This window comes from Antechinus flavipes, chromosome 4 (assembly GCF_016432865.1).
Source record: "Antechinus flavipes isolate AdamAnt ecotype Samford, QLD, Australia chromosome 4, AdamAnt_v2, whole genome shotgun sequence".
In the NCBI taxonomy this organism is placed as follows: Eukaryota; Metazoa; Chordata; class Mammalia; order Dasyuromorphia; family Dasyuridae; genus Antechinus; species Antechinus flavipes.
Genome location: NC_067401.1, coordinates 411,034,586 through 411,061,000, shown reverse-complemented (window position 1 = coordinate 411,061,000; position 26,415 = coordinate 411,034,586). Strand labels below are relative to the sequence as shown.

General features: G+C 37.2%; 1 protein-coding gene across 1 annotated transcript in view; it reads right to left on the bottom strand.

The window, feature by feature from the left end:
- Positions 1-7,030: 7,030 nt before the first annotated feature.
- The window catches only part of COLGALT2 (collagen beta(1-O)galactosyltransferase 2), a 137,182-nt gene continuing 117,797 nt past the window's right edge, over positions 7,031-26,415 (bottom strand). Inside the window, exons 8-12 of the mRNA XM_051998794.1 lie at positions 23,701-23,807; positions 21,265-21,397; positions 19,702-19,829; positions 11,993-12,199; positions 7,031-10,686 (exon numbers count right to left, since the gene is read on the bottom strand). Coding sequence (XP_051854754.1) covers positions 10,410-10,686; positions 11,993-12,199; positions 19,702-19,829; positions 21,265-21,397; positions 23,701-23,807 — 852 coding nt within the window. The 3' untranslated portion in view covers positions 7,031-10,409. The remainder of the gene's footprint in view (positions 10,687-11,992; positions 12,200-19,701; positions 19,830-21,264; positions 21,398-23,700; positions 23,808-26,415) is intronic.

The window sequence follows — 26,415 nt, the reverse complement described above, 5'->3', positions numbered from 1 at the left end:
CACCCCCTCCCCTAGATGGCAAGCAGTCCTTTATATGTTGGATATGTTGCAGTATATCCTAGATACAATATATGTTTTCAGAACCGAACAGTTCTCTTGCTGCATAGGGAGAATTGGTGAATCACCTCATTGTTGAAAAGAGCCATGTCCATCCCTTTTTTTCCTCTCTCTCTCCCTCTTCCTCTGCCTTTACCCCTTCTCTCCTTTTCCCTCTCTCTGCCTCTTCCCTCCTCTGTCCCACCCCTCAATACTTATTCTATCATGAAGTCGCTAAGCATTTCACAATTTTCTAATGTTGTTTCTCAAATGAAGTTCCCAACTTTTTAAAAAACATATTTCCATATTTATCATGCTGCACAAGAAAAATAGATCAAAAAGGAAAAAAAAGAAAGAAAGAATAAAATGAGTAAACAACAACAAAGGTGAAAATACTATGTCCCCATAGTTCAGTTCTCATAGTTCTCTCTCTCTGAATACAGATGGCTCTCTCCATCACAAATCTATTAAGAATTGCCCTGCATCACCTCATTATTGAAAAGAGCCATGTCCATCAGAATTGATAATCATACAATTTTGTTATTGCCATGTAAAGTGTTCTCTATTCAGTTCGCTTAGCATCAGTTCATGTAAGTCCAGGTCTTCCTAAAATCATCCTGCCGATCATTTCTTATAGAACAACAATATTCCATTATATTCATATACGATAGAAGTTTCCAAATTGTTAAAGAAGATTCATTGTCCAGATTGTCCAATGTGTCCATTTTATAGATGCATTTGAACTCCAAGGGATAAAGACAAATCCTTTTCCATCCCTCTGCTGTGAGCGTGCTTCTGCTTAAGCCCCTCTACTCAGAGGAATATGCAGTCTCTGCTTGAAGGATACAGGGAAATAATATCCCAGTGCATCATAATTATAACTTTTATAAATGAAATAGTGCCAAAGGCTACACTTCCTTTGATTCAACAAACATTTTCAGTGCCCACTACGTGTAGGAGCCCCTGTGATGGTCAGTGAGGGTAAGGTGAAAATCAGGAGATATTCAGTACCAAGGAATAAGACGTGCACTGTGACCCTTTGGTGGCTCTGCAAGCTCACTGATATGAGGTCTCCGACACTTCATCTTTCAGTGCGGCAACACTGCATCTATTTGCCTTGTGACGTTTCCTAAATGCTTGTTGAGAGAAGACTTATTGCTTCCATCCGTGTGAATTACGCTTGAGACTTTCTTGTCAACTTTCTGCCTCTCTCAAACACGTCGTGTTCTCACGGCTCCATCCTTTTACTTAGATGGTGTATTCTCTGTCCCTGGAATACACTCCGTCCTCCCTTTCTTTATTTGATGAGTTCCTTCTTCTGCAAAGAACATATTACCTGGATTGAAGCATCTTCTTATTCCCCTACCATTGAATCTCTCTCCAAGACTTCCCGTGAAAGTTTCATTCCCTCTTATCCTATGTTTTACTTATGTCTGTTGGTATTTTTTCCTTCCTTCTATACTGCATTCTAGCAGATAAGGACCTCATATTAAACTTTATATCTCTCAGTGCTCTAGCATAGCATTCTGCACACAACAGCAAGTAGTGAAGTGGTGGTTTGTGCATTTTCATGCTATACAAATGTGAGTTATCCACTATAAACTTTGCTGAGGTAATTTTTCTTTTTCTATCACTGCCTATTCAAAAGAAATAGTTTCAGTTTAAAGTTCCAAATTCTTATGTAAGCACTAACCAGCGAGGGTGCCAATAGATCAAGCCTGGGATGAGAAAAGCAGATGGTGAGGAATTTCAAACTATTATTGCATACAGAGTTTCAACTCCCAGAACCCAAGGATTTCAGCATATTGATAGGAATTGTCTGGACCAAGTCAATAGACCCCTGCTGGCCTCTCCCTCTCCCTCTATGTGCCCACCCTCCAGCTCCCCAGCTATTCCACAGAGACCTATTTCTGATCCATTGGTGGGCTAGTCAGCACTGCTTGCTTTAACAGTCATGCTTTCAAAAGTGTAGTCTGATCAGACTGGGCTGGCAGCTATTGGCTGTGCCGGGTGAGATCCATGCTGCTGGTGAAAACAGAAAGATGACACTGGCTGGTGGTACATATCACCTGATGGAGTAGAGAGACAGAGACAGCAATGGAAAGATGAAGGGAGAGAGACAGAGAGAGCGATGGAGGGATGAAGGGAGGTAGTGAGGGGAGAGAGGAAAAAGGAAGAGAGAAGAGGGATGAAAGGGGAGAGAGATAGAAGGGAGATGAGAGATGGAGGGAGTAAGGAAGGCAGAGACAGAGATGGAGGGATGAAGGGAGGCAGAGAGTGGGGATAGAGAAAGGAGGAGAAGAATGGAAGAGAGATGGAGGCATAAAGGGGAGAGAAACATAAGAAGAGATGGAGGGACAAAGGCGAGTAAGAGAGAAGAAAAAGAGATGAAAGGATGAAGTGGGGAGAAAGGGAGAAAGGGATTTGTAATGACTTTAGTTTAAAAAAAATGAACATCTGGATAGAATGCTTCCCCAAAATGAGAAGTTCTTGTCCTGATCAAACTGTGTCATCAGAGTTCTTATACTGAGCAACCAAACAGCCTAGATGAAAAACTTTGAAAGATAGCATTTTAGAGAAATGCTGAAAAGTATTCTGGGATAACCCAGGCCTGTTTGTGCCTTTGGGGAAAGGATGACTAATAGAATTGGAAGAAATCAGATTCTTTCTCCTCCCTTTCCTTCTCTGCACCCCACCAGCAAACTCATTCTGTATCAGTTGTCTAAAAAGGACTGATTATACACACAGCATGGGAATAGCAAATCAGTGCTGACTGATAACATTTTCCTTTTCCAACTACAGACATTTAAAATAATCCAGACGGTATCAAGCATTCATCCAACATTGGACAGCACGTACAGGGGCAAGTCCAGAGGGCTCTCTGATTCGTAGGGACTTGAATCCATTCAGTTTGTCCACTCCTACTATATCAACCTTGCTTATAGTCCTGTCTAGAATCCCCTAATTCATCTTTTGATTTCTAGCATCTTCGCTCTCTAGAACACCCTGGTTAGAGCTGCCAAAAATCATCTTCCTAATGCATAGACCTGACCATGACATTTCTTTGCTGATAAACTAATAGTTTTCTATATCATAGTGTAAAAATAAATGCAGATTTCTTGACTTACAGTACTAATATGACTTAAGAAGTTTGGGATACCAAACAGAGAGCTAGTCTTGAAGTCGGGAAGACTTGGATTCAAAGTCTTGACTGTGATGTTGGATACAGTACTTAATCTTTTAATGTTCTGGGGAGCACCAGGATGTGTACTGATGTACTTTGGCAGAAGTTTCCTTCCTGAGATTTCCTCATAGCCATGAGCAGATCACAGATAGGGAATATATACAAGTAAATGTATGTGTGTGGATATATGTATATGATTATATGCATATGTGTGCTGGGACCTACATACACAAGTATATAACGTGCTCAAAGCTTGCTTAGTTCTTTTATAATCTCATTTGATCATCATAACAATTCTGTAAGGGAAAGACTTATTACCTCCCCATTTTACAGATGAGAAAATTAAAGCTTGGAGAAGCTGTTTCTCAGCTCAGTCACCTAGTTAATAAGAAAGAGCCTGGAGGCAACATTCAAACTCAGGGCTCACTCCAAACTTCTATTTACTATATCCTCCTGCTTCTGGGTAGGGAAATACCAATTTAACCAGTCCCTGCCCTCAAAGAGTTTACAATGTAGTTGCAGAGATGTACACATACAGAAATTGTGAGAGTACTCTTTAGGACCAAACATACAAGAGCCTTAAGTTAGATTTCTTTGCTATTCTGTCACTTTATTTTGCAGTGCTTTAATTACTGCCGCTGACAGTTCAAATTAAAAAGAACAGAAAATCGTCTTTTCTGAAGGCTGTCTATATTAATCCCCTTTTGACCCAGTCTTTTGTTGATGTCTCTCTCTCTCTCTCTCTCTCTCTCTCTCTCTCTCTCTCTCTCTCTCTCTCTCTCTCTCTCTTTTTGGGGGGGTGGGGGTGGGGGTGGGTGGGGGTTGGGTAATGATATGCTCTACTCTTTTTTATTAGTCTGAAATTTCTCTCTTCAGCTTCTTTCTTGGAGGTTAGACTAGAAGACTTCCTCCTTGACTATAGCTCTCTAATTTCCCATCGTGGATCTTATATACTCTTTTCCACAATCTGTTCCCCAGTTCCTTTGCTCAGTACGAATTCTATTCTCTCTTTAGGAGTTCTTTTGGTCTTTCTTGAAAGTCCCTTCCATTCTGACCCCAAAGGCATCATTTTTCATTATCTGTTCCAGCCCCAGTGGAATTACTCTGAATTACCTAACCAGGATACTCACCATTTATCATAGCACAAAATCCTCTTTTTTTCCTGCTGCTTTACTGGTTCCTAGTAGACTTTAAAATGCTTATGATTTCTCATTTACATTTGAACCCTCCAGTGCCCTGTCTGGAATGTCTCTTCCTCAAATTCATAATTCATTTTAGGGGAGCCAGCATTTTATTATGGCTCATTTTCTAATCTTCCTTGCAGGAAGCAAGATCAGAATGAAAAAAAAAATCTTCCTTAATCCACTCTCCTAAAAATCAAGTTCTTCATAGCAACCAAATCTGTTTCAATCTTCACACCCTGGAAAACAGAAGCAAATCCAAGGCAATGTTTCTGCTCCATCCCTATAAACGAGCTGTTTTCTCTCACTGTGGGAAGGTTTGCCAACTGATAATGACATCATGGGGAAGGCAGAGGTAAATGCACAGACAGTGATGCTATATGGAAGCCTTCATTCTTGAAGCCAAGTGAAAATAATGATCTTGGGAAGATGAAAATCCACCCAGTGTGAGGAAAAAATATGATCCTCTAGGAGGAGGATTCTTTACCTTTTTTCATTTTTTAATAGAATAAAGAGCATAGTTTTGTGCTATTAAGTAGCACATCTGGAATTGTAGGAAAAGATTACAGTACGAATGATCCATAAATATTTATAGGTATACTTTATTCTCTGTGCGACCTAATCCAATGAAGATCTTGGATAAAATGTAAGCTTGAAAGCCAAGGATCAGTTCAGTGCACTCTTCAGACAACATAAGAAAAAAGTTGAAAGCTCATCTGGCCCTTTCCTGTGTCTAAACAGCTGAATTCTTCTAGAGTTATCTTATGTTTAAATACACTGAAAACCAGCCATTCTGTCTAAGAAAATAGTCTTCATTTCTGTTTACCATTTTGTCTTTGTTTGGGCTAGTTCTACCTGATACCTTATTCAAGTGGTGTTTAAACTCCTATGAGTAGGAATCTTGTCTCAGACACATGGTGCTTGAGTGATTCTGAACAAGTCACTTAAACTTTAACTTCCTTTTCTGTAAAATGAGCATAATAATAGCAGCTATTTCACATTGTCTTGGGAGGACCAAGTGAGATAATGTCTAGGAAACACTACACAAACTTTAACATATACATATTGGTATGTGAGGAGGATGATGAGGAGGAAGATTATAATGATTATGTTTTTAATTGGAGATGAAGAATCATTAAATGAGAACTCATTTTAGAAGTAATATACCTGGACACTCTTATTTTTACCTTAGCTTTTCTTATTTTTTAAACTTGTTAATCATTTTCATAGCTTTCCCTGTATATGCAGTCAGAATTCTCGACTTTTCATTTACATCGTGGCTCCAGTTGTGTGTAATGAATGCTCTGATGAAGATCTGACCACCATCTAATGATTAAAACAGCAGTACAAATAAGAATGTCTGCCTCATAACTCCTAAATCAACAGTTCCTTGGGGACAATTGTCTCCCTAGAATAATATGAAAACACAAGATTTTGTCAGTCTAAGATGAAGAAGTTCATCATTTTAATTATTTCCAAGGTACCAACTCCCCATTCTATGAGCATTTTTCCCATCTGACAAATTCAACAAATATTTTTAGACTTGCATCTACGCAAATTGCAATTTTGTTATTATCTGAATAATCTCATTCTAATTCTTTATTTTATTTTCATAAAGTTGAGAGAGCCTTGAGAGCCCAATCTATGCCTGAGCAGGAATCAGCTCTAGAAAACTTCCAGCTCCTACCTGAAGTATTCCAATGAGGATAAACTCACTCAAAATCTTCCCCACTTAACAAGGCAGCTCCCGCCACTCTCCATGGCTGTAATGTTTAAGACTTTTTTTTTTTTTTTTTTGGTATTGAGGCAAAATCTGTGTTCTTTTTCTTTCTATGCATTTGCGCCACTTTTGTATTCTGGAGCCAATTAATCCTAATCCTTCTTCCACATAATAGCCCTTCAAATATTTGCAAAATTTCTAACACATCCCTCCAAGTCTTCTCTTCTTTATTTCTTTCAACCAATGAACATAGAACATAATTTCCAGTTCTCTCATCATCTTGCTTTCAGGTCTAAGTTTATTTATTTTATTTGTTAGTTTCTGTTACTTTTATTTACTATGCTATCTTCCATGACTGTTATACCCCTATCTTTGTTTTTTGTAAAATGGGTATCACTATACTTTCCTACTTCATATTCTTCTTTGGAGATAAGAAAGTTAAAACTTGGGAAGAGGAATTTGCATCATATAATTGCTAATTGGGAGAGTCTGCTAAAGCCCTGAGTTTTAAAGACCCTCCCTATCCAGCCATTTAAGTTCTTAAAAATCAGCACTTTTATTATAAACCTCTATTAAACATCAAAACAGCCACGAGGAGTGATTATATCCCAAATAGTTATCTTTTCTTTGCCCCCAAGAAAAATATTTTTACTATGCAAGAATAAATTGTTTTCTGCTATCAAGTTATTTTGATTTATGGTGCAAAACTTATAACCTTTATCTATTATATAGAGGGCTTTTCTGCATTCTTGTGACCCTTTTTATGTGTCTATGATGGATAATGATTCCTCACTAACACTAATCCAATCTTACTCCAACCTTACATGGATTTCAGTGTTAAGATTTTTCAGGAATGGTGAGAACACACAGCAATGATGAACAGAAAAGCACTTGATACTGCTAATGGCATTATTTGTGTTTGGTATCAAATCTACTTTATTCTCCAAATTGCTTCTGGAAAGAAATCCTGGTAGACTTGACTTCTGATCAATATGGTTTGAAGAATCAATGAACAATGCCATATTTTTAGCCTACATTTGTTTAGTTTATTTTAAAAAAAAGCTCCAGGAAAGTGAATAAATATGATTTTTTGCCCCCAACCCTCACCAACAGTGACATACCCATTTCAAGGCACATACTACTCTACAACACATAGTGTGAAGACATTATTAAGCATCCATATTCCTCAATATTCCAACGGCAGTCCTGTATGAACACTGTCTAAGAAAATGGGAACATTGTAGAGGGTAGACAGGAAGGTGTTTGTTCTGTCCTTTTGAGCATTGGGCATTTTTAAGAAACAATAGCAGTGCAGATGGTGAAGGTCCCTGTATAACAGAAGTCCTTAGAAACAATAAGGTGTATCCAGATTATATCTGCTCTTCTGAGGTTGGGAGTGTGGAAACAGCAACTGGAGACCATGGGCCTCATCTTCTGCTGTTCAAGATGTCACTTTTAAATTAATATTCAAATATTAAATTGAATGTGAGCCTAAGGTTAGGATGGAGGTAGGAAGGATGGCGAGCAGAGCTTGATATGGTGGTTGAGGGATTGTTGAGAGGATCCATTTTGGAGATCTGCAGTCCCCCTTCTCCATCCCTGAAGTCACTGCTGTTGTTCACAAGGTTCTTTTTATCCTTTGTGAGGAAGCCAAGGCAGACAGAAAAAAAAAAAAAAAGGCTGATTCACAGTAGAACAGTTCTACTCTAAAAATCTAGAACTTAAGGTCAATGTCTTGCCAAAAACGTAAATTTACAACACTATCAGACCGGCTGACAGGGAATATTAATAGACACAAGTATTGCTTGCTTCATACTTGAAGCAAACCAAAAAACACAGAATAATCACTCCATTTACTTCCACCCATTCTATAACTCCATGCACCCAAATCACTCACCCTACAGACATCCACTTCAATTTACATACACACATAAAGTATAAAATATCCAAATATTAAACTGTCTTAGGAAATCAATTAAAACTCCTCCCTCCAATTCCCATGTTATTTCATTTTCTTAGAAAAGAGAGAAATTACAACTACACAGCTAAGTCTGAGTAGGGTAATTGGGAATCCAATAGAATTTCTTGACTTCTGATTTTATTTCATTGCTAGCATTTGGTTCCTTCTCCAATGAAGAAATATTAATACTTATCCAAGCAAGGACAAACCTGACCTTACTCTAAAACACAATGAAAGGTAAATTGTCCTTTTGTCCTGTGGTTGCCATTCTACTGAGAAACATTAAGCTTGGTGGACACCATATTTTCTACAGCCTGAGTTGCTAAAAGACCACTCCCTTCCCCTAAGGTTAAATGCAAAATGTTGGCAGGCATTGTCCAAACAGTACCTGGAGGGCAGGGAAAAACAAGAAAGCCAGGTCCATGCTACAAGGAAAATATTTCAGAAGGCACTTTTTTTTGGGGGTGGGGTGGGGGAGGAGGTGACCCTGGACCCAGAATTTAAGCTTATACCAATAGTTTACAGAGGTATGGAATGTTGAACTGATAAAAACCTCAGCGATCAATTGCTTTTTATCTTCTTATTTCTCTTATAAGGTCAGTAAGAGAAAAGAGGAGGAAATGGTCTTAGTGGAGATTTCACTTATGTGGCATGGGATTTCCCAGAAGTTTATGAAACCAACTCAGTGTCTCTAGTTGTGTGTGTCTGGAAGGGGCTTTTATTCCCCACACTTCCAAGGAGTGCATTTTGACTGAACAGAGATGATACATGATAATTTGGAATGAATCAAAAGACAAACTTGTTGTATGCTTTTCTGATGGCTAGAATTCCCCAAAACAGCAGGTCCCTCAGGGAGAGCCATGTTGAGAATTTGAGGAGTGATGGGTACCAAATGTCACAGAAGATAAATCTACATTCTTTACTTAAAATGACAAAGTCAAAACCTAAGCACCCCCTAAGCTATCATATACTTTTTAAAAGGAATATTTAAAATATAATGAATTATCCACAAATAATACCTTTCTTGGCTTGGAAATTCTTTTCTCTACCCTTCTTCCCTTCTCTTTTCTGTCTCCCTCTTTTCCTGTCTCCTTTTTCCTCCCTCTCCTTTTTCTCTCTCTTTGTCTCTTCTTTCTTATTCCTTTCTCCTGCTTTTCACTCTTTTCTTTCTTCTCTCTTCTCTTTCTCCCTCTTTCCCTGTTTCTTTCCTTCTCTCCTTCCCTCCCTCTTCTTTTTCTTTTTCTGTTTCTGTTTCCACCTGTCTGTCTCTCTCTCTCTTTCACCTTTATCTTCATCACTGTCTCTTTCCAGATAATGTCTAACAAAATTTCATATCTAAAGCTTCTTTTGTGATACAGAGGGTAGAGGAGAGAATGGAAATGTTGCAATACTGCCCATGAAACTTCTGAGCAGGAATCATCATAATTCCTTCTTTTAAATGTATCGATGTAAATGGAGTATTCTAAGTGCAGTAATCCTAGGGAACATGCAAAAAGCAGAGCTTTAAAAAAAAATACCCCTAAAATAACTGATGTAAACTCAGAAAACATTCAGATGATGTTGTGGGACTTGGGATAGTTATTGGTAACAGTCACTAAAATAGAGGTTTGGGAATGTCATGATGGTCAAATGCCAAGCCAATAACAGAAGGCATAAAACGCTAATTCTATTGAATTGGTCTATCGAGAAGACCAAAATGCTAGTGTACTTCACTCTCACAAAGATGATATATGAGAATTTAGAGTCAAATCATACAAAAGAAAAAAAAAATCACTCTGCAAAAGTACCTTTTGTTTTCCAAAAGAAGGTAGAACAGGATTACCATAATTAAGTCTCACTAAAACATTTAAGAGATAATTCAGCTAAAAAAAGGTTGACTTTTACGTAGTTTTTGGCAATGGTGATGCTCCCCCATAACCACAAAACTACTGGACCAATTATTGGTTTTGTCTCAACAATGTTCGGGGGTCTCCTGATAGCCTGGTGATTAGCCCATAGTAGTCTGGATCACTCAGCTACAGATTCTGCCCTTCCTGTGAGCAGCCATTTCACAAAGGTGATGAATCAAAGCATCTGACCAAACCAAACTGAAAGATATCTTAATTTTTTTTTCAAAAGAAGCCTATCTTTCCATCTTCCTAGAGCCTTCTACTTAAATTATTTTCATTGCTTTTCTTTTCTAATAATTTACTATTTTCCATCAGACGAATCAATCAAGTTGATCTTCTGAGAGTGACAATGAAATACAAAAGGAAACTGAAGGATTATCTCTAAAGACAAACAAAAAGCAACAGGCAGGTCCAGTTGGAGATAGAACCATGAGATCCATCATAACTCATCCCTCGAGGGCGCTGTGTCTAGGGAAGTGGTAGGGGGTAAAGCATCTGTGTTCTGGGCGTTGCTGTGGATTTGCTCCTGCTTCCGAGACTTCCAAGAGTGCTTCCGATCCCAGTCGGTGGACACAGTTTCATTGTCCCAGATGGTGGATGTCTCTGTGTCACTCAGGTAACCGGGCTGCCCCGTATAATGGGTGGGATAGATGAGTAAGGGTTCAGCTGAGAAAGCTTTCAGATCCCTAGGTTCATAGTACTCCATATATTTGGTTCTAAAAAGGAAAGAAAAGGTGTCAGTAAAGGCAACAGGACTTGTGGTGACATGTATCTTGGGGTGTGAGAGCAGTGGGTGCTTTGGAAATGGATAGCTTGAAGGGAAAAAGAAATTGTGCCCTTTATCAAAACCCATACTGCAGGAACATTACAAAATCATTTATTAAAATGTTTCAAAGATTTAGCAGCAAAAAAAAAAAAAAAAAAGCTAATATGTTTCTGTTCTGATCGGAAATAATCCGTTAATACAAAAATGAGCCTTCACAGAAGGAAATGTCTCACCTCAAACTTTCTGGACCATAAATCAGAGCTCTCAGAACTTCACCTGAGAGCACAGAAGTGGACCGAAGATTTGTGAGCTTAGCTTTCACAATGAGGATCAGAAACTTAAACTCTAAATATTGTATAGAAGATGACGACATCTCCATCTATTTTCACTGGGCCCAAAGAAGAAATGACAGTAAATTATAATATAAAAAATAAAAGAGAGATTGTGAGTTTCTGAAAGAGAGCTTGGAGAATCTTCTTATAATTAGGTACTTAAATATTCTAGAGAACTCATCTGTCAAATATAGTACTAATTTGTGTGTAAGTCATACTACAATTATGATTTATTACATAGCTTCATATATTATGTAATATTATATATTATTTATATAGCAGTATATATAATTTATTCTCTGTATAATTAATAATACATATCTAATATGCTATTCACCTTTATTATATATAAATTCTGATTATATATAACTTGTTATGTGTAATATTACATGATAATGTTTCATTATATAGATTGTCTCAAAAGTCTTACTGTGGTTTTAAGCTCCTGAAGATTTGAAATACCTTCTATGATAAATAATATCATACTATATAATATATTATTCATGTTTTATCTTATTTAATAAATAATAATTTATAGTATGATATGTATTAGCATGGCAGGTTGTGTTTCTTGAGTTCAAATAGCATAGACCAAATGATCTTTCCACATAGTGTCACCTGCTTCCATCATTCTGTAATATTACTGGGACTAATGAGTACAAGTCCTTATCCTAGGCTTGCCCCCAAGTTGCTCTATTGATGCTAATCCAGACACACCTTTTTATTTCCCTTCTGCCGTTTGCATCTTTCAAAAAAAAAAGATACTTATTCCTACCTCCTTGAGTCATCATATGAAAAATACAACTAAAAATCATCCTGAAATACTTGGGGAAAAAAAGAAGTGTTGCTCTAGGAGGTTGAGCAGCCATTTTCTTGAAGGAAAGATGTAAATACTGGCAAACAAGGTATCATAACAGGACTCACACAGGATGTTTGTTGTACATAACTGGCAGAAACTCATCCACTGGCAACATTTTTCCAAAGGGATCAGCTCCAACCAACTTCTGAGCCCCTTCTAAGGAGATGACATAGCCCAAAGTCCAGTAGGAGTAATCAGCCTCAACTAGATTCATGACATTGGGTACAGCCTTCTCTGGTTCTTGTACTTGCATTCTCTTCCGACCAATGTAACTGGAATGAAGAGGAGAGTGGGGAATGAAATTTCAGTCTGATAACCACACACATGCATGAGATTATATGAAGTTAAGTCCCATACACCAAGGCCAGGATGCACAACAGGGGTGATGGAGAAGTGGGAGTAAGTACTATGTCCTTTGAAGTCTGAATAAATTTCTTGTTGTATATAATATTATATGCAATACTATATTATATTAATTAATATTATATTATATTAAGCTTCCATAACCACCTGTTACTCAAAATCAGAGACTGAGTTCCTTTTTAAAATATTGTGTATATATATATGTGTATATATATTGTGTATACATACACACACACACACATATAGTCAATTAAAAAAAATCTACTCTCCCAGCCAAACTGTCTCCAACTGAGTAGAAAAGAAAAACAAAACTTTTGTTACAAATATGTATAGTGAAGCAAAACAAATTTCTGTATTGGTCTTGTCAAAAACCAAACAAACAAAATAACAAAACAAACATATCTCTGAATCATTATAATAAAAACTCATCCCTTGCACCCATCTCCTTGACACAAGGCTAAAACCTCAGGGGAATAAGGAACAAAGAATTTTTTAAGTCAGTTCCCAAATGGTGGAGAGTTCATAAATTTCCCTAGCGTTTGATGAAAAAGATCCCAGGTACTCTTTATTTGTTCAAAATCCCACATGTAAGCCTTAAAGATCTTTTTTGTCCAGGAATTTCATCAGCATAAGGAGGAACCCTTAGTGTAGAAACTCCCTTGCCCAGGGAATTAATGAAAAAAAAAATAAAATGAAGGTGGCCTAGCTGTACCAGATCTCAAATTATATTATAAAGCAACAGTTACTAAAACCATTTGGTATTGGCTAAGAAATAGACTAGTTGATCAATGGAATAGGTTAGGTTCAAAGGACAAAACAGCCAATAACTTTAACAATCTGGTGTTTGACAAACCCAAAGACCCAAGTTTTGGGGATAAGAATGCATTATTTGTCAAAAATTGCTGGGAAAATTGGAAATTAGTACGGCAGAAACTAGGTATTGACCCACACTTAACACCGTACACCAGGATAAGGTCAAAATGGGTTCATGACCTAGGCATAAAGAATGAGATTATAAATAAATTGGAAGAGCATAGGATAGTTTACCTCTCAGACCTGTGGAAGAGGAAGGAATTTATGGCAAAAGAAGAACTAGAGATCACTATTGACCACAAAATAGAAAATTTTGATTACATCAAATTGAAAAGTTTTTGTACAAACAAAACTAATACAGACAAGATTAGAAGGGAAACAATAAACTGGGAAAACATTTTTACAACCAAAAGTTCTGATAAAGGCCTCATTTCCAAAATATATAGAGAATTGACTCTAATTTATAAGAAATCAAGCCATTCTCCAATTGATAAATGGTCAAAGAATATGAACAGACAATTCTCAGACGAAGAAATTAAAACTATTTTTAGCCATATGAAAATATACTCCAAATCATTATTAATCAGAGAAATGCATATTAAGACAACTCTGAAATACTACTACATACCTGTCAGATTGGCTAGAAGGACAGGAAAAGATAATGTGGAATGTTGGAGGGGATGTGGGAAAACTGGGGCACTGATACATTGTTGGTGGAATTGTGAACACATCCAGCCATTCTGGAGAGCAATTTGGAACTATGCTCAAAAAGTTATCAAACTGTGCATACCCTTTGATCCAGCAGTGCTACTACTGGGCTTATACCCCAAAGAGATACTAAAGAAGGGAAAGGGACCTGTATGTGCCAAAATGTTTGTAGCAGCCCTGTTTGTAGCGGCTAGAAGCTGGAAAATGAAAGGATGCCCATCAATTGGAGAATGGTTGAGTAAATTGTGGTATATGAATGTTATAAAATATTATTGTTCTGTAAGGAATGACCAGCAGGATGAACACAGAGAGGCTTGGAGAGACTTACATGAACTGATGCTGAGTGAAATGAGCAGAACCAGGAGATCATTATATACTTGAGGATCACTATATACTTTGAGGATGTATTCTGATGGAAGTGGATCTCTTTGACAAAGAGACCTAACTCAGTTCCAACTGATCAATAATGGACAGAAGCAGCTACACCCAAAGAAAGAACACTGGGAAATGAATATAAACTGCTTGCATTTTTGTTTTTCTTCCCGGGTTATTTATACCTTCTGAATCCAATTCTCCCTGTGCAACAAGAGAACTGTTTGGTTCTGCACACATATATTGTCTCTAGGATATACTGTAACCTATTTAACATGTAAAGGACTGCTTGCCATGTGGGGGATAGGGCTGGAGGGAGGGAGGGGAAAAATCGGAACAGAAGTGAGTGCAAGGGATAATGCTGTAAAAAATTACCCTCACATGGGTTCTGTCAATAAAAAGTTATTTAAAAAAAAAAAAAGAAAGAAAGAAACTCCCTTGCCCAATGCAGATCAGAAACTCTTCTGTAATTCAGCTACTTAGAGCACTGAGATTTTTTCACAGTCACAAAAGTGTCCATATCAGGGGACAGATTTGAAGTTATATGTTCTTGCTTCCAAGTCTGGATCTCTATTCAACCCATCATGCTGCCATTCATTAGCCCTATGTAGTTGTTCAATTGTCACTGGCAAACACAGGGCTAAGGATAATTGTGTGTGAAATGTAGAGTTTACATGGCAGCATACACCCATTCAGCCAAATATAATTAAATTTATCTGCCTTTTATACTTCTCATTGTTCCTGGTGTACATAGCAAGCATTCAATCATACCTTATTGATTGCTATACTAGTGTCTTCTCCTATCAGAAAACAAATGACTAACTTTTCTATTTGTATTCATTGCTGTTAGCATAGTGCTTTGTCCGAAGTAAGACTTTATTAAATGCTTTTTCTTCCTCACTTCTTTCTTCCTTTCATCATCTCTCCCTCCTCTTTTCCTTCCCTTTCCTTTCCCTCTTTTCTTCTTTCCTTATTTCTTTCCTTTCTCCCTCTCTACCACCCTTTTTCCTTCCCTTTATCATTCCTCAACAACCTGTTTATTGTATAGAGGATTTCTACCTCAGATAGGAGTTGGACTATATGATCTTTAGGATACCATGATTTTATTGTGGTTGTTGTTCATTTCAGTCATTCTGACTTTTCCTGACCCCATTTGAGATTTTCTTGGGAAACATTTTACATATAAAGAACTGTAACACAGCTAGTAAATGTCTGGGACCAGATTTGAACATCTAATTGCCCATTGATTCTGTTACTTATATATTATCTAAATGATCCTTGATGCTCATATTTTTAGCCTTCATGGAGTTTATTTTAGAGGGAATAAATTCTAAATCTTTACTACTATTTACTACTTTTAAGCAAAGTGAAATTTCCTTATTTTGTCCTAGACTACCTTGCCTCTCTTCAAGGAATGTCTCTAATCTAGGCATTCCATCATTTCACGAATAAATCCATTCACACGTATTCTATGAAATCTTTGAAGATTTTTACAAACTATTTTCCCCTTAGATTCTATCTTCCAGACAAAAACAAAAAGCACTAGAATTCTTAATTCTGTTCTTGCAAGGAAGAGAACCAATGTTCTCAGTGACTTTTTTGCTCTTTTCCCTGTAGGATTATCTATCTTCCTGGAGAAATGGCTTCTGAGGTTTCCAACAAAATGGTTTCCACTTTCCCTTAGAGCTTAAACACGTTTTCCAATGATTCCCCTTAATGTTCTGTACATTTCTTGCCAAAATGGACTATTAGCTGTTCTATCTACATCCCTTTTCAAGCCTGAAATACTTGTCTTTTTTAAAAGTTCAATTCAGGAGTCATTTTCTCCATGAAGGATTTCCTGATTTTTTATCTCTCACCCTCAAAACTGTTAGTGCTTTCTTCCTTCTCAAATTATCTTGACTTGACTTATTTGCATAAATATTCCATGTCTTCAGGAAAATATGAGGTTCTTGAAAGCAGAGGCTATTAAATTATTTTTTGTTTATTTGCTTGTTTGTTTTATTTATTTTTATATGCAGAGGCAGCTAGATGGCCAAGTGAATGGATTAATGGGCTGGAAATCAGGAAGATTCATCTTTCTGAGTTCAAATCTGACTTCAGACACTTAATAGATGCATGACTTTGGGCAAGTCACTTTACCCTGTTTGCCTCAGTTTCCTAATCTGTACAATGATCCAGAGAAGGAAATAACAAACCACTCTAGTATTTTTGCCAAGAAAACACTAAATGGGGTAACAAAGAATCAAGTACAACTGAAAACTGAACAAAATATTAATGCTCAGTGGAGCACAGATTTAGGAAATAGTAAGCATTTGAGAAATGTATATTAAATTGAAAAGGAACAGCAGGTCAAGGGAGACCACTGAGTTTCCATTTCTGGAAGGGCTTTAAGTAGAATAATAATGACTGTATGTCCAGAAATGGTAGTCTTGTCTAGTGAAGGAGAGAAGAAACAATGATCCTAAGTGATCGGTCAGAGCACCAGTTCTAACCACAGAACCCACTTTTAAAGGTTATTAGACATTTTACTTAATATAGATATTTAACTAGGTTTGCCAAAGCATCATTAAGCTATAACTAGGCTTCCTGTGAGCGAGGGATGTTGTCACTTTGGAGGGAACAAGTGTTCTCTCTAGGCACACACTTATGTTCCCCTCCTGGAACACTGTAGCTGGTGCCAGCTGCTTTTGGCAAAGAGCAGTACCCTGCTTGATGATGAAACTGACTTTGACATGCCACAGGAGAGACGAGGAAAGTTTGGCACCTTCCTCCACAATCAGGAAGAAGGGAAATGTTCCTCATTGCTTTTAAAAACTGCCCCAAGACTCTCTCGGTTATGAGTAAATAAACATTCAGTAAAGAGCAGATCAGAGCAAATTGCTCCCAGGTGTGTTACCCTGGGTTTCCTCCCACAGTTTTTTGCTCTGTTTCAAGCCCTGCTGTCAGATGTTCCTCAGGTTTACTTTGGCTTTCATTTTCAACTGGAGAGTACATACCTGATTTTCTGATCTCATCACAATCTGAGAAGGCAACATGATATTCCAGTTTTGGCTCTATATTTTCCAATCAAAAGATCAGAAGAGTTTTCTTTCACTTTATTAACTACAAAATTAATAGGGCGCCACAAATGGGGCCCCTACTTTCTTTCATGTCCCCTGTCCTTTGGAAAGCTCATTTAAGCAAGAAACTGTATACAATACTGAAGAACTTTTCTGAGCAACAAATTTTTGCCACAGTCTTTCACAAGTTCTAACTACTAACCATATCAAAGACCTTGGCTAGATCAATGAACATTGTGTACAGACCTCTGTTCTGCTCCTGGTATTTCTCCTGGAGTTGTTGGGCAGGAAACACCATGATGACCATTCTTTGGTTCTTTCTGACTTCACTGACTCTCAGGGAATCAAACATTTTTTAAATGAAGGAAAATGTCTTTTCAGTCTGTTAAGGAGGATTCTGGCAAGAATTTTGCCAGCACTGATTAAGAGAAAGTTCCCCATCATTATCACAGGACAACTGACTTCCTTTTCCTTTATAAAGATGGACAATAGAAGCACCCTTGATCTCCTGGGAAATATAACATGGAAGATTTCAGCCAGCTTTTGTAGAGCAGTGGACCTCCTGTCTTGCAAATCTCTGCTGGAATGGAATCAACACCAGACACTTTGCTCCACTAAAGAAACCTAATGGCATTCAATACCTCTTTTTCAGTTGGAAGTTTTGTTTAAAAGGGATTGAATTCAATCTGAGGTAAATAGCCAGTGGTTTCATCATTGGTTAAAGATGGTCTGTTGAGAACACTATGGAAGTGTTTGGTCCATCTCTCCAGGATCATGTCCTTGCCACTGATCAATATCGCTCCATCAGCACTGAGTAATTGATATGTACCAAATGTCTTTTGCTCATAAATAGCTTGAAAGGCATTATGAGAATGCTATGGATTGTTACTATCGCATAAAACTGAATTTCATCTGCCTTTTTACTAAGACAAAAATGCTGCATCTCACAAAAGTTTTGTTTAATATTTTACTTTTGATGGAGTTAAATGCTGACTTTTTTAGAGATGGGTGAACTATCCTGTTCGTAGACCCTACAGAGTTCTCATTTTTCATTTAGTAGCTTCTGAATTGCCCCATCATTTTAATCAACCAATGTTGATGTTTGTGCATATTCTGCCTCAGATGAGTAAAAGGATGCTGAACTCCAACTCTCTGAAAGCTACTCACTCTTTTTTTTTCCCACTGTTGCCAACCATGTGTTGGCTCACAGTTAGGAACAATCTGTTCACACACAGAGAAGTGCTTTCATTTGTAACATCGAGTGTTCTGATAGTTGTCTTGCCTCAAGGCTACCACTTATGCTGAATGTAATATTTAGCTTGGAGAGGATAAGTCTATGATCAGTTCAGCACTCTGTCGCACATTGCCTTCATCACTCCCACATCCTGTTTCTCTTCTCTTTAATTTAATTTCGAATGTTTGCTATGAAGATTCATCCAGGAAATTTGTCTCATTAAGATAAATAGACGTCAGTGTTGATGAGAAAGTCATGAGATGCACAAGCATCAATAATGAGTACCCACTGCTTTTGCTATTTCTGATTACATTCTTCCCAAGAGCTCCCTGCCATGTCTGATAGATAGTTTATGCTTATTCTGGCATAAAAGTCACCTGTCTGATAGATAGCTTGTGCTTACTTTGGCATAAAAGTCACCAAAATTACCAGCTTGTCATTTTCCTGCATGTCGATGGTGAAGTTATTCACAAAATTTTTCTTTGACCTCATCAGGGCTCATCATGATGGGAATCTATACACTGATGATGGTAGCATGGTGCTTTCTTCAAGTGGCAATTGCATTTCATGAGCCTGTCATTCACTCCTTTGGGGAAGCATATGAGCTTGCTGACTAGATGATTTGATTGTAAAACCCATGCCAGCTTCACTGTGCTACCCATCACTGCACCCATTCCAAGGCAATGTGTATTCAACTCTGACTTTGATAAACTGGCTTTCATTTGCCAGACTTGTTTCACTCAGGGTTGCTTTTTGGATGGGATATATGCTGAGTTCTCTTGCAAAAAGAGTTGTTTTGTCTATTGATTTTGTCCAGAAGTATGTTCACATCCCATGTACAATTAATACAATGTAAAGATGAACAACTGAAAGACTTAACAGTGCTGACCAATGTGCTGACCACAATTTCATAAGACTTATGATGAACTGTACTACTTTCAGACAATATTGATGGATTCAAGATGCAGAATGCGACAAACACTTTAGGACATGGCTAATACAGGAATAAGTTTTGCTTCACTCTTATTATAAAGGTTTTTTTCTCCTTTTTTCAGTTTGGGACAGAGGGAAGTAGAAAGGAAAGAAAACAAATGTTTGTTAAATTTTTTAAAAAATTGAATAAAAAAATTTAATTGAGATATAGTGAATGGTGACCTCCATCTTCCAAAGGATGAGAACTCCCTAGAAGCTCAGTCTCCCCCACCTCTCCTCTTTCACTCACATCAGTTCCCAGTCTAGTTGCACACGATCAATGTCATCCATCAACTTCACAAGTTTCTTCTTAAACTGATGTTCAAAACGCACATCGTCCTCAATAACAAGTGTCTTCTCCAGTTCTCGGTCAATTATCTGGTATTTTAAGAAAAGAAGGACATACTTCAAACCAATTAATCACTCCCACTTACCTGTGCTTTAGTAATAATAGAAAAGATACCGAAGTAGAATGGACCATTGGGAGATAAGGCACCAACAAGGCTTTTTGTATGAGATTCTTTCTTCCCTCTTCAGAAGACAATCTTATGATAACTAAGAGTCAGCTAGACCTGAAATCTAGTTCTAGCAACTGTTTGCAAAGGCCCCTATGTGCCTCAATTTCCTTAATGATTATATGGGGATAAAGATGTTTGTCCTCTGCTTGACAGGAAGGCAGGAAGGAATTGAATGCTCAAGAATTTTTTAAAAGTATATCAGAAGGATGGTACCATGACTACTATAATGGCATATTATTATGATAATGTAGTTATTGATGTTATTATTGTTATAATCCTCTGGACCTTTTTTCTCTCTAGGTTCAACCAAAAAGAGTAATAAACAAATACAGTCAGGTGTTAGATTACAGACTCCATCAAGTTAAAATTCTAGCGAGACTAATTTAGGTTCAACTCAGAGAAAATCTTCCTAACAATTAGAACCATCGGAAACTAGAAAAATTCAGGAGGCAGTAACTTTCCAATCATTGGAGGTCATACTATGGGCTAGCCAGGTAACATAGTAGAGAGCATGAGAGACTTGGAGTCAAGAATATTTGAACATAAATACTGGCTATGATAGCTGTAGCACCATGGACAAGACCCTTAATATCTCACAACCTGCTTCCCCATCTCTGGGATTGAGATAATAAGCATAATAAGCAATAATAACCAACTCTAATGCATCATATAAATGGTCAATTATTATTATTGCCTTACAAGTCAGACTGGGTGGTCTTTGAAGTCCCTTCCTATTCTGTGAATATAGCCTTTTTTTTTTCAATGTCAGTATCAATGGTGCATAGGGACTCATGGACCCTCACTCTTGATGTGGTGCCAATTCTTACTCAACTTTGGCACTCTGTTGCTGGTCTTTGGGTAAGAGGTCAAGCATATGATGAAATGCATCTCAAGATGAGCAGAATATAAGGTTCCAAGTTAATTAACATAAAACCATTTCAAATCCCAAACAATCTCTAGAGTCCTACAACCCCCCCTCTTTGTTGTATAACTGGAGATATTCCATTCCATCAATAGTTCAATGCCCATTTTGCCCAAAGTCCTAGGCTAGAAAATAAATGTGATGACAAATATGAAAATATGTTTAAAAGAATTGTACACATTTAACCTATATCAGATTGCTTGCTGTCTTGGGGAAGATAGAAGGGGAAAAAAAAGGGAGAAAAAAATTGGAACTCAAAATCCTACAAAAATGAAGGTTGGAAACTATCTTTACATGTATTTGGAAAAATAAAATATATTGAGAAAAATAAAAATTAAAAAAAATATGAAAATTGAAATGAAGCATCATTTACCTCTTTCCAGATAGAATAGTGGCTAAGAAAGCATCCAATTTCACCCCTTGTCAAAGGCCTGGAAGAATAGGGATCCTTGTAGCCAGGTAGCATATCAATATTCAGAGCTTTCAGCTGACTTGTATTCAGGGCCCTAAAAGACAAAGAAAGACAAAGACAAAGGTTAAAAGACCTTACTATGTTAAAGTAAGTAATAACTGCACATTCCCTACCATCCCTCCTCTCACCCCCCTCCCTCCAATTTTCTAACCCAGGAACATATTCTAAGAGAAAAGATTTCTGTATAGTTGCATAGCTACTCAATTTAAAGAAAAAAGGAGAGAAACCCCTATGACTAAAAGTATTCTGCTGTTCTGCTGGACAAGACTTTACTCTGAGAATTAGGTTCTGGATGTCCCTGAATAATCAGGGTTGCACAGAATATGGGCAGAGTGATTTCTACTGAGCATATGTGACTCAGAATTTGGGTGCCCTCTGGATGAGGCAGCCAGTGATCTCTTTAGAGGCCATCAAGCAGGGAAGGGCTGATGATGATTCGGTAGATCTTTAAGAAGTGGATGTCTCCATCCTTGGGGTTCCCTTCTCTGTGCACACAGAGGATATCAAATAACACTGGGCCTTCTGGAAAGAAGTATATATCTGGACAAGTCAGGCCAGAACATGGGCTTGTCATATTGGTGATGGTAGTCTTGTTCCAAGTACCAGAGTTGTTGCTAGGGATTTCCTGCCTAGCTACTTACTAGTCAGTCCAAAGACCCAAGACCACCAAATCTCATGAACTTACAAGATGGTCTTCTAGCCTGCATATCTATATCAGAATTGATATTTATTAACTTAAGATGAGGAAAAAATAAACACAGAAGAACTAGTTCCAAACTCAGGAATGGGTTCAACTAAGACAGAAATGCATTATGAAATGCATGGGAAGACTAAGGACTGAATGGTCACCTGAAGGATGAGAGCAAAAAGGCATTGGGGGAATAGTCATTCCCTTCTTAAAGGCTTTCTGATCCTGTAGTTCTTCTCTCACTGGCTAATAAGAGAATAGTTTCATTGCTCCAAAGTGCCCTTCACACCTGAGTCCTAGAAAGCAACCAGGTGATTCATTAGCCCCAAAGGTTTCTCCGTTGCTGAGTCCAGCAAAGCAGCAGCTGGGGAGCACTCAAGAACCTAGTCATATGTGATCAGCAGGAATCAGAAGAGCAGCCCTGCTCATGTCCTGCGCAACTCCTGCTTCTCCTTAAGGGCAATGAATCAAACTTCATATTTAGGAAAAATATGGACACTGATTGCTAAAACAGACTGAAAAGAAGACTTCAAGTAGGTTGTTTGCCTTTGGTGAGTGAAAACTAAAAGCAGAGATAGACTGGCTAAGTGCATGAAGAAATATGTCTAATACAGGCTTGGGGTCCAGCTGACTAAAACCCACAAATCTAAATATAGAATGGATTTGCTCGTGCTAGTTTCATCTCCTAATAAGTTTTTTTTCTTTCTCCCCAGACATCTTATTCTCCATCCATCCTCTCCATCCATAAGATGGATGAGAAAGATTGATTTGAAATTCTATCTTGATATAGTAACTTGCTTTAGACTCTTTGACTAAATGAAAGGGAAAGGAAACAGATATTTATACAGTTTTTAATATAGTAAACCAGGCACTTTACTAAGCACTTTGCAAATATTATTTCATTTAGTCCTCACAACAACCCTGGGAGGTAAATGCTATTATTATAACCATTTTACTATTGAGGTACACAGAGGGTGCAATTTGTCCAGTCTGGATTTGAACTCAGGTTTTCCTGAGTTTAGGCCCAATGCTCTATCTACTGGCCTACTTAGCTATCTCCAAAGGGAATGAGGCACCTTTACAGATTATTTAAAGAAACAAAAGACTCTCCCAGACCTTGAACTTTAAAAAAAAATATTTTTTCATCATGTGCTATAAAATGAAACAAGAAGATGTGATATTAAAAATAGCTTACACAGGTAAAATGGTTGATTTAATTTATCTTATTTGAAGCAACTTATGGTATAGTATATGATATGCTGGGCTTGGGGTCCAGAAGGTCCAAGTTCAAATCCAACCTCAGATCCTAGTTGTGTGACCCTGAACAAGTCATTAAGCTTATCTGTTTCATTTTCCTCAGTGATAATAATAGTACCTATCTCTTAGGATAGTTGTGAGGATCAAATGAGGTAACTGTTTTAAATGCTTATTTAACCAAGACTTATCACCTAGTAGGTGCTTTTTGGATGCTTATTCCTATCTTTTTCCCATTTGTGCTCCAATTTGTGCCCCATTCCTTCATTTGTGCTAGTTGCCTTAGAGTGTGCTGTGAAAGACAAGTTTACAAACTTCAAAGCTATTATTGTATAAACCCACTCATTAAGATCTGCAATACGCGAAGTGGGGAGGGGAAACACAGAGAAGCTTACTTTCCATCCACTGCTTCTACAATTTTGACCTCGATTTCTTGTTCATAAAGTGTGCGCAACATTCGGTCTCGTCTGTCCTTCCGCCGTTTGAGGTTTATCATGAAAATCTAAATGGAAAATAAAGGAGAAAATAATCACAAATGAAATAAGTCCCATCAGACCCTGTGGAGTAAAGAATAAAATCTTATTATATTGGACATTCAGAAAAAGGCAGTGAGAAAGCTTTGATGAAGTGTGTGGAGCAGGAATGATATTAGTCAGCTGAGGAAAGAAGACTGATTTCTTATATAGAGAGCTGGCACTAGGTCTATGCTAGCATCTGGAGTCTTCCCCATTATTACTGGCTGAAAATGTCTTTGTTCTCAAATTTTCAATAGAACTCTTTGCCTGGATCCCACCTTGGTCTCCATCACTCTTTACTTTGTGCAATACTTAAAAATATATAAACCATATATTCCCCCAATAGGTCATTGAAAGGACTGACTATATCATTTAAAAAAATCTGCAGAGTGGCTTGCATGTAGTTGATACTTACTAAATATTTACTGTAATAGAATTCTTCTTAAAATCAACTCTGTTTACATTTAACCATTCTAGTGGTAGTTTGATGCTCCTGAAAATCTCCTAAATGCTACTAAAAATCTCCTAAAATCTCTAGAGCAAAGCTTCTTAATCTGTGGATTGTGATCCCAGATGGTGTCTTTCTAAATAAACATGAGGGTTGTGAAATTATGATTTATTATCAGTAAATGTTTGGTTTGTATACCTATTTTATATACCTACAGACCTGGGATCTCATAAAAATTTCTCAGCCCAAAAGGGGTCACAAGTGGAAAAAGTTTTAGAAGCCTTGCTAGAGGGAGTCAAATCAAATAAATGATTCCAGAAGCTCAGAAGTAGTAAATACACACAGTTTTGTTAAGACAGGGTTTTATACCACTCTGCTTCAAGAAATAAGCATTCAAAGAGACAGTATAATATTTGGCCCATAATAAAAAATAAAGGTTTTCCATTCATTCATATAATAGGAGAGTTTCCTTTAACTTTATCCCAATGATATTTACTTTAACCATTTTATTTGATCCAGATTTTGTTGTGTTCTCATTTTGAGTTTATTTATAAGGTTACATGTAGTCAATTATTCAATGACCACAATATTGTAAATAAAGTTCATATTTGGGAGGCTTCCTTTGCTGGGCATCCCTTCATATATATTATCCTTTTTAAAAAAAATTCTTCATAAATATAATTCCTTAGAACACAGTAATAACCCATTTCACAGTACCATAACTTAATCTGATATTTCTCTATTTGTGGGAACATATTTTGTTTCTATAACCTTTTCAATAAAAATTCCTTCCATACTGTAGAGATTAATAGCATAGTGCCCTTGTGATCTAGGAAAAAAAAAAAAAAAACATGTAAAATATACCAGCAAAGAATTTTTTCTTTCTCTTTTAAGGGGTGTTTACAGTGCCTTAATATAAAATTTGGGTTAATATTTGGTCACACACTATATGTAGGTCAATATTAAGTAAAAATACTGTCATTTGCTATCCTCTGTATGTTGCTGTGGTTTCTGCAAAACTCCCCTCAAATTCCCATTTAATTTCTTATGCTGACCCATGATATATATCGAAACCACAATGGGGAAAGTCACAATGTGGATAGGATAACTGTAGATTAGTGGAAAGAACATGAGTCTAGAAAACAGGAAACCCTAGTTCTATTTCTGCCTGGGTTTCCAACTGAGTGACTTGCTGTAGTGGAAAGAACGTCGAATTTAGAATCCATTTTCTAAATGGATGTTCAAATGTGAGCTCTTTTGTTGACTATGTGCATGATCACAGACAAATCAGTTTACCTTTCTGTGCCACAGTTTCTTCATCTGTAAAATGAGAGTTTGGGGCTACATTCTTTTCTGTAAGATTCCTTTTAGCTCTAAATTCCATGAGGGCATAAATGGGCTGCAAACTAAAAGCTATCTTTCTCTGAATGAATCAACTCCGTAAGACTCGTCTCTAAAACAGAGGGGTGGGGCTAAATCTCTAAGCTCCTTTTTAGCTGCAATATTTTATAAATCTGAGTGGAAAGTAAAATGAAATCTAAAGAAATAAAAGTTTTGAGATAAGTGGATTTTCTAAAGATATAGGAAAAATGGCTATTTACTTATGGAATGTTCTTTGTAGAGAGATATATTTGGGTGTTGTGTTCAGAATTATCTCTTGTGTTAAAATGATATATAACAAAATGCCTATTTTTCTTCCCCTCCGCCAAAAAAAAAGAGAAAAGGCTTCCAGAGAGTCTGAAATGATTCATATTTAATTTAGTTGATACTTATATTTAATTACATAAAACCCATTAAATTTATTTCAAGCTGCAAGTGTGTGTGTGTGTGTGTGTGTGTGTGTGTGTGTGTGTGTGGATTGCCTTGTGCAAATTTCATAATTTCTGTCTGAGTGACCTAACAACAGTCCTTTCACATGGATAATAATGGAGCTATTTGGGGACACTAGGTGCTCTGTTCTGGCTATAAGCAGAGTAGGAGCAAAAACAGACTTCTCATCTGGGAAGACCAGATTTTAGCAAATATAAACCCAGCCCTAGGCGCTACTCAGTCCAAGGGCAATAAAAACTGTAGCCACAAAGGAATAACACAGACAACAGAGAAACACATGCATATATTCGTAGCAGACTGTAAATAGGAAGTGGGAT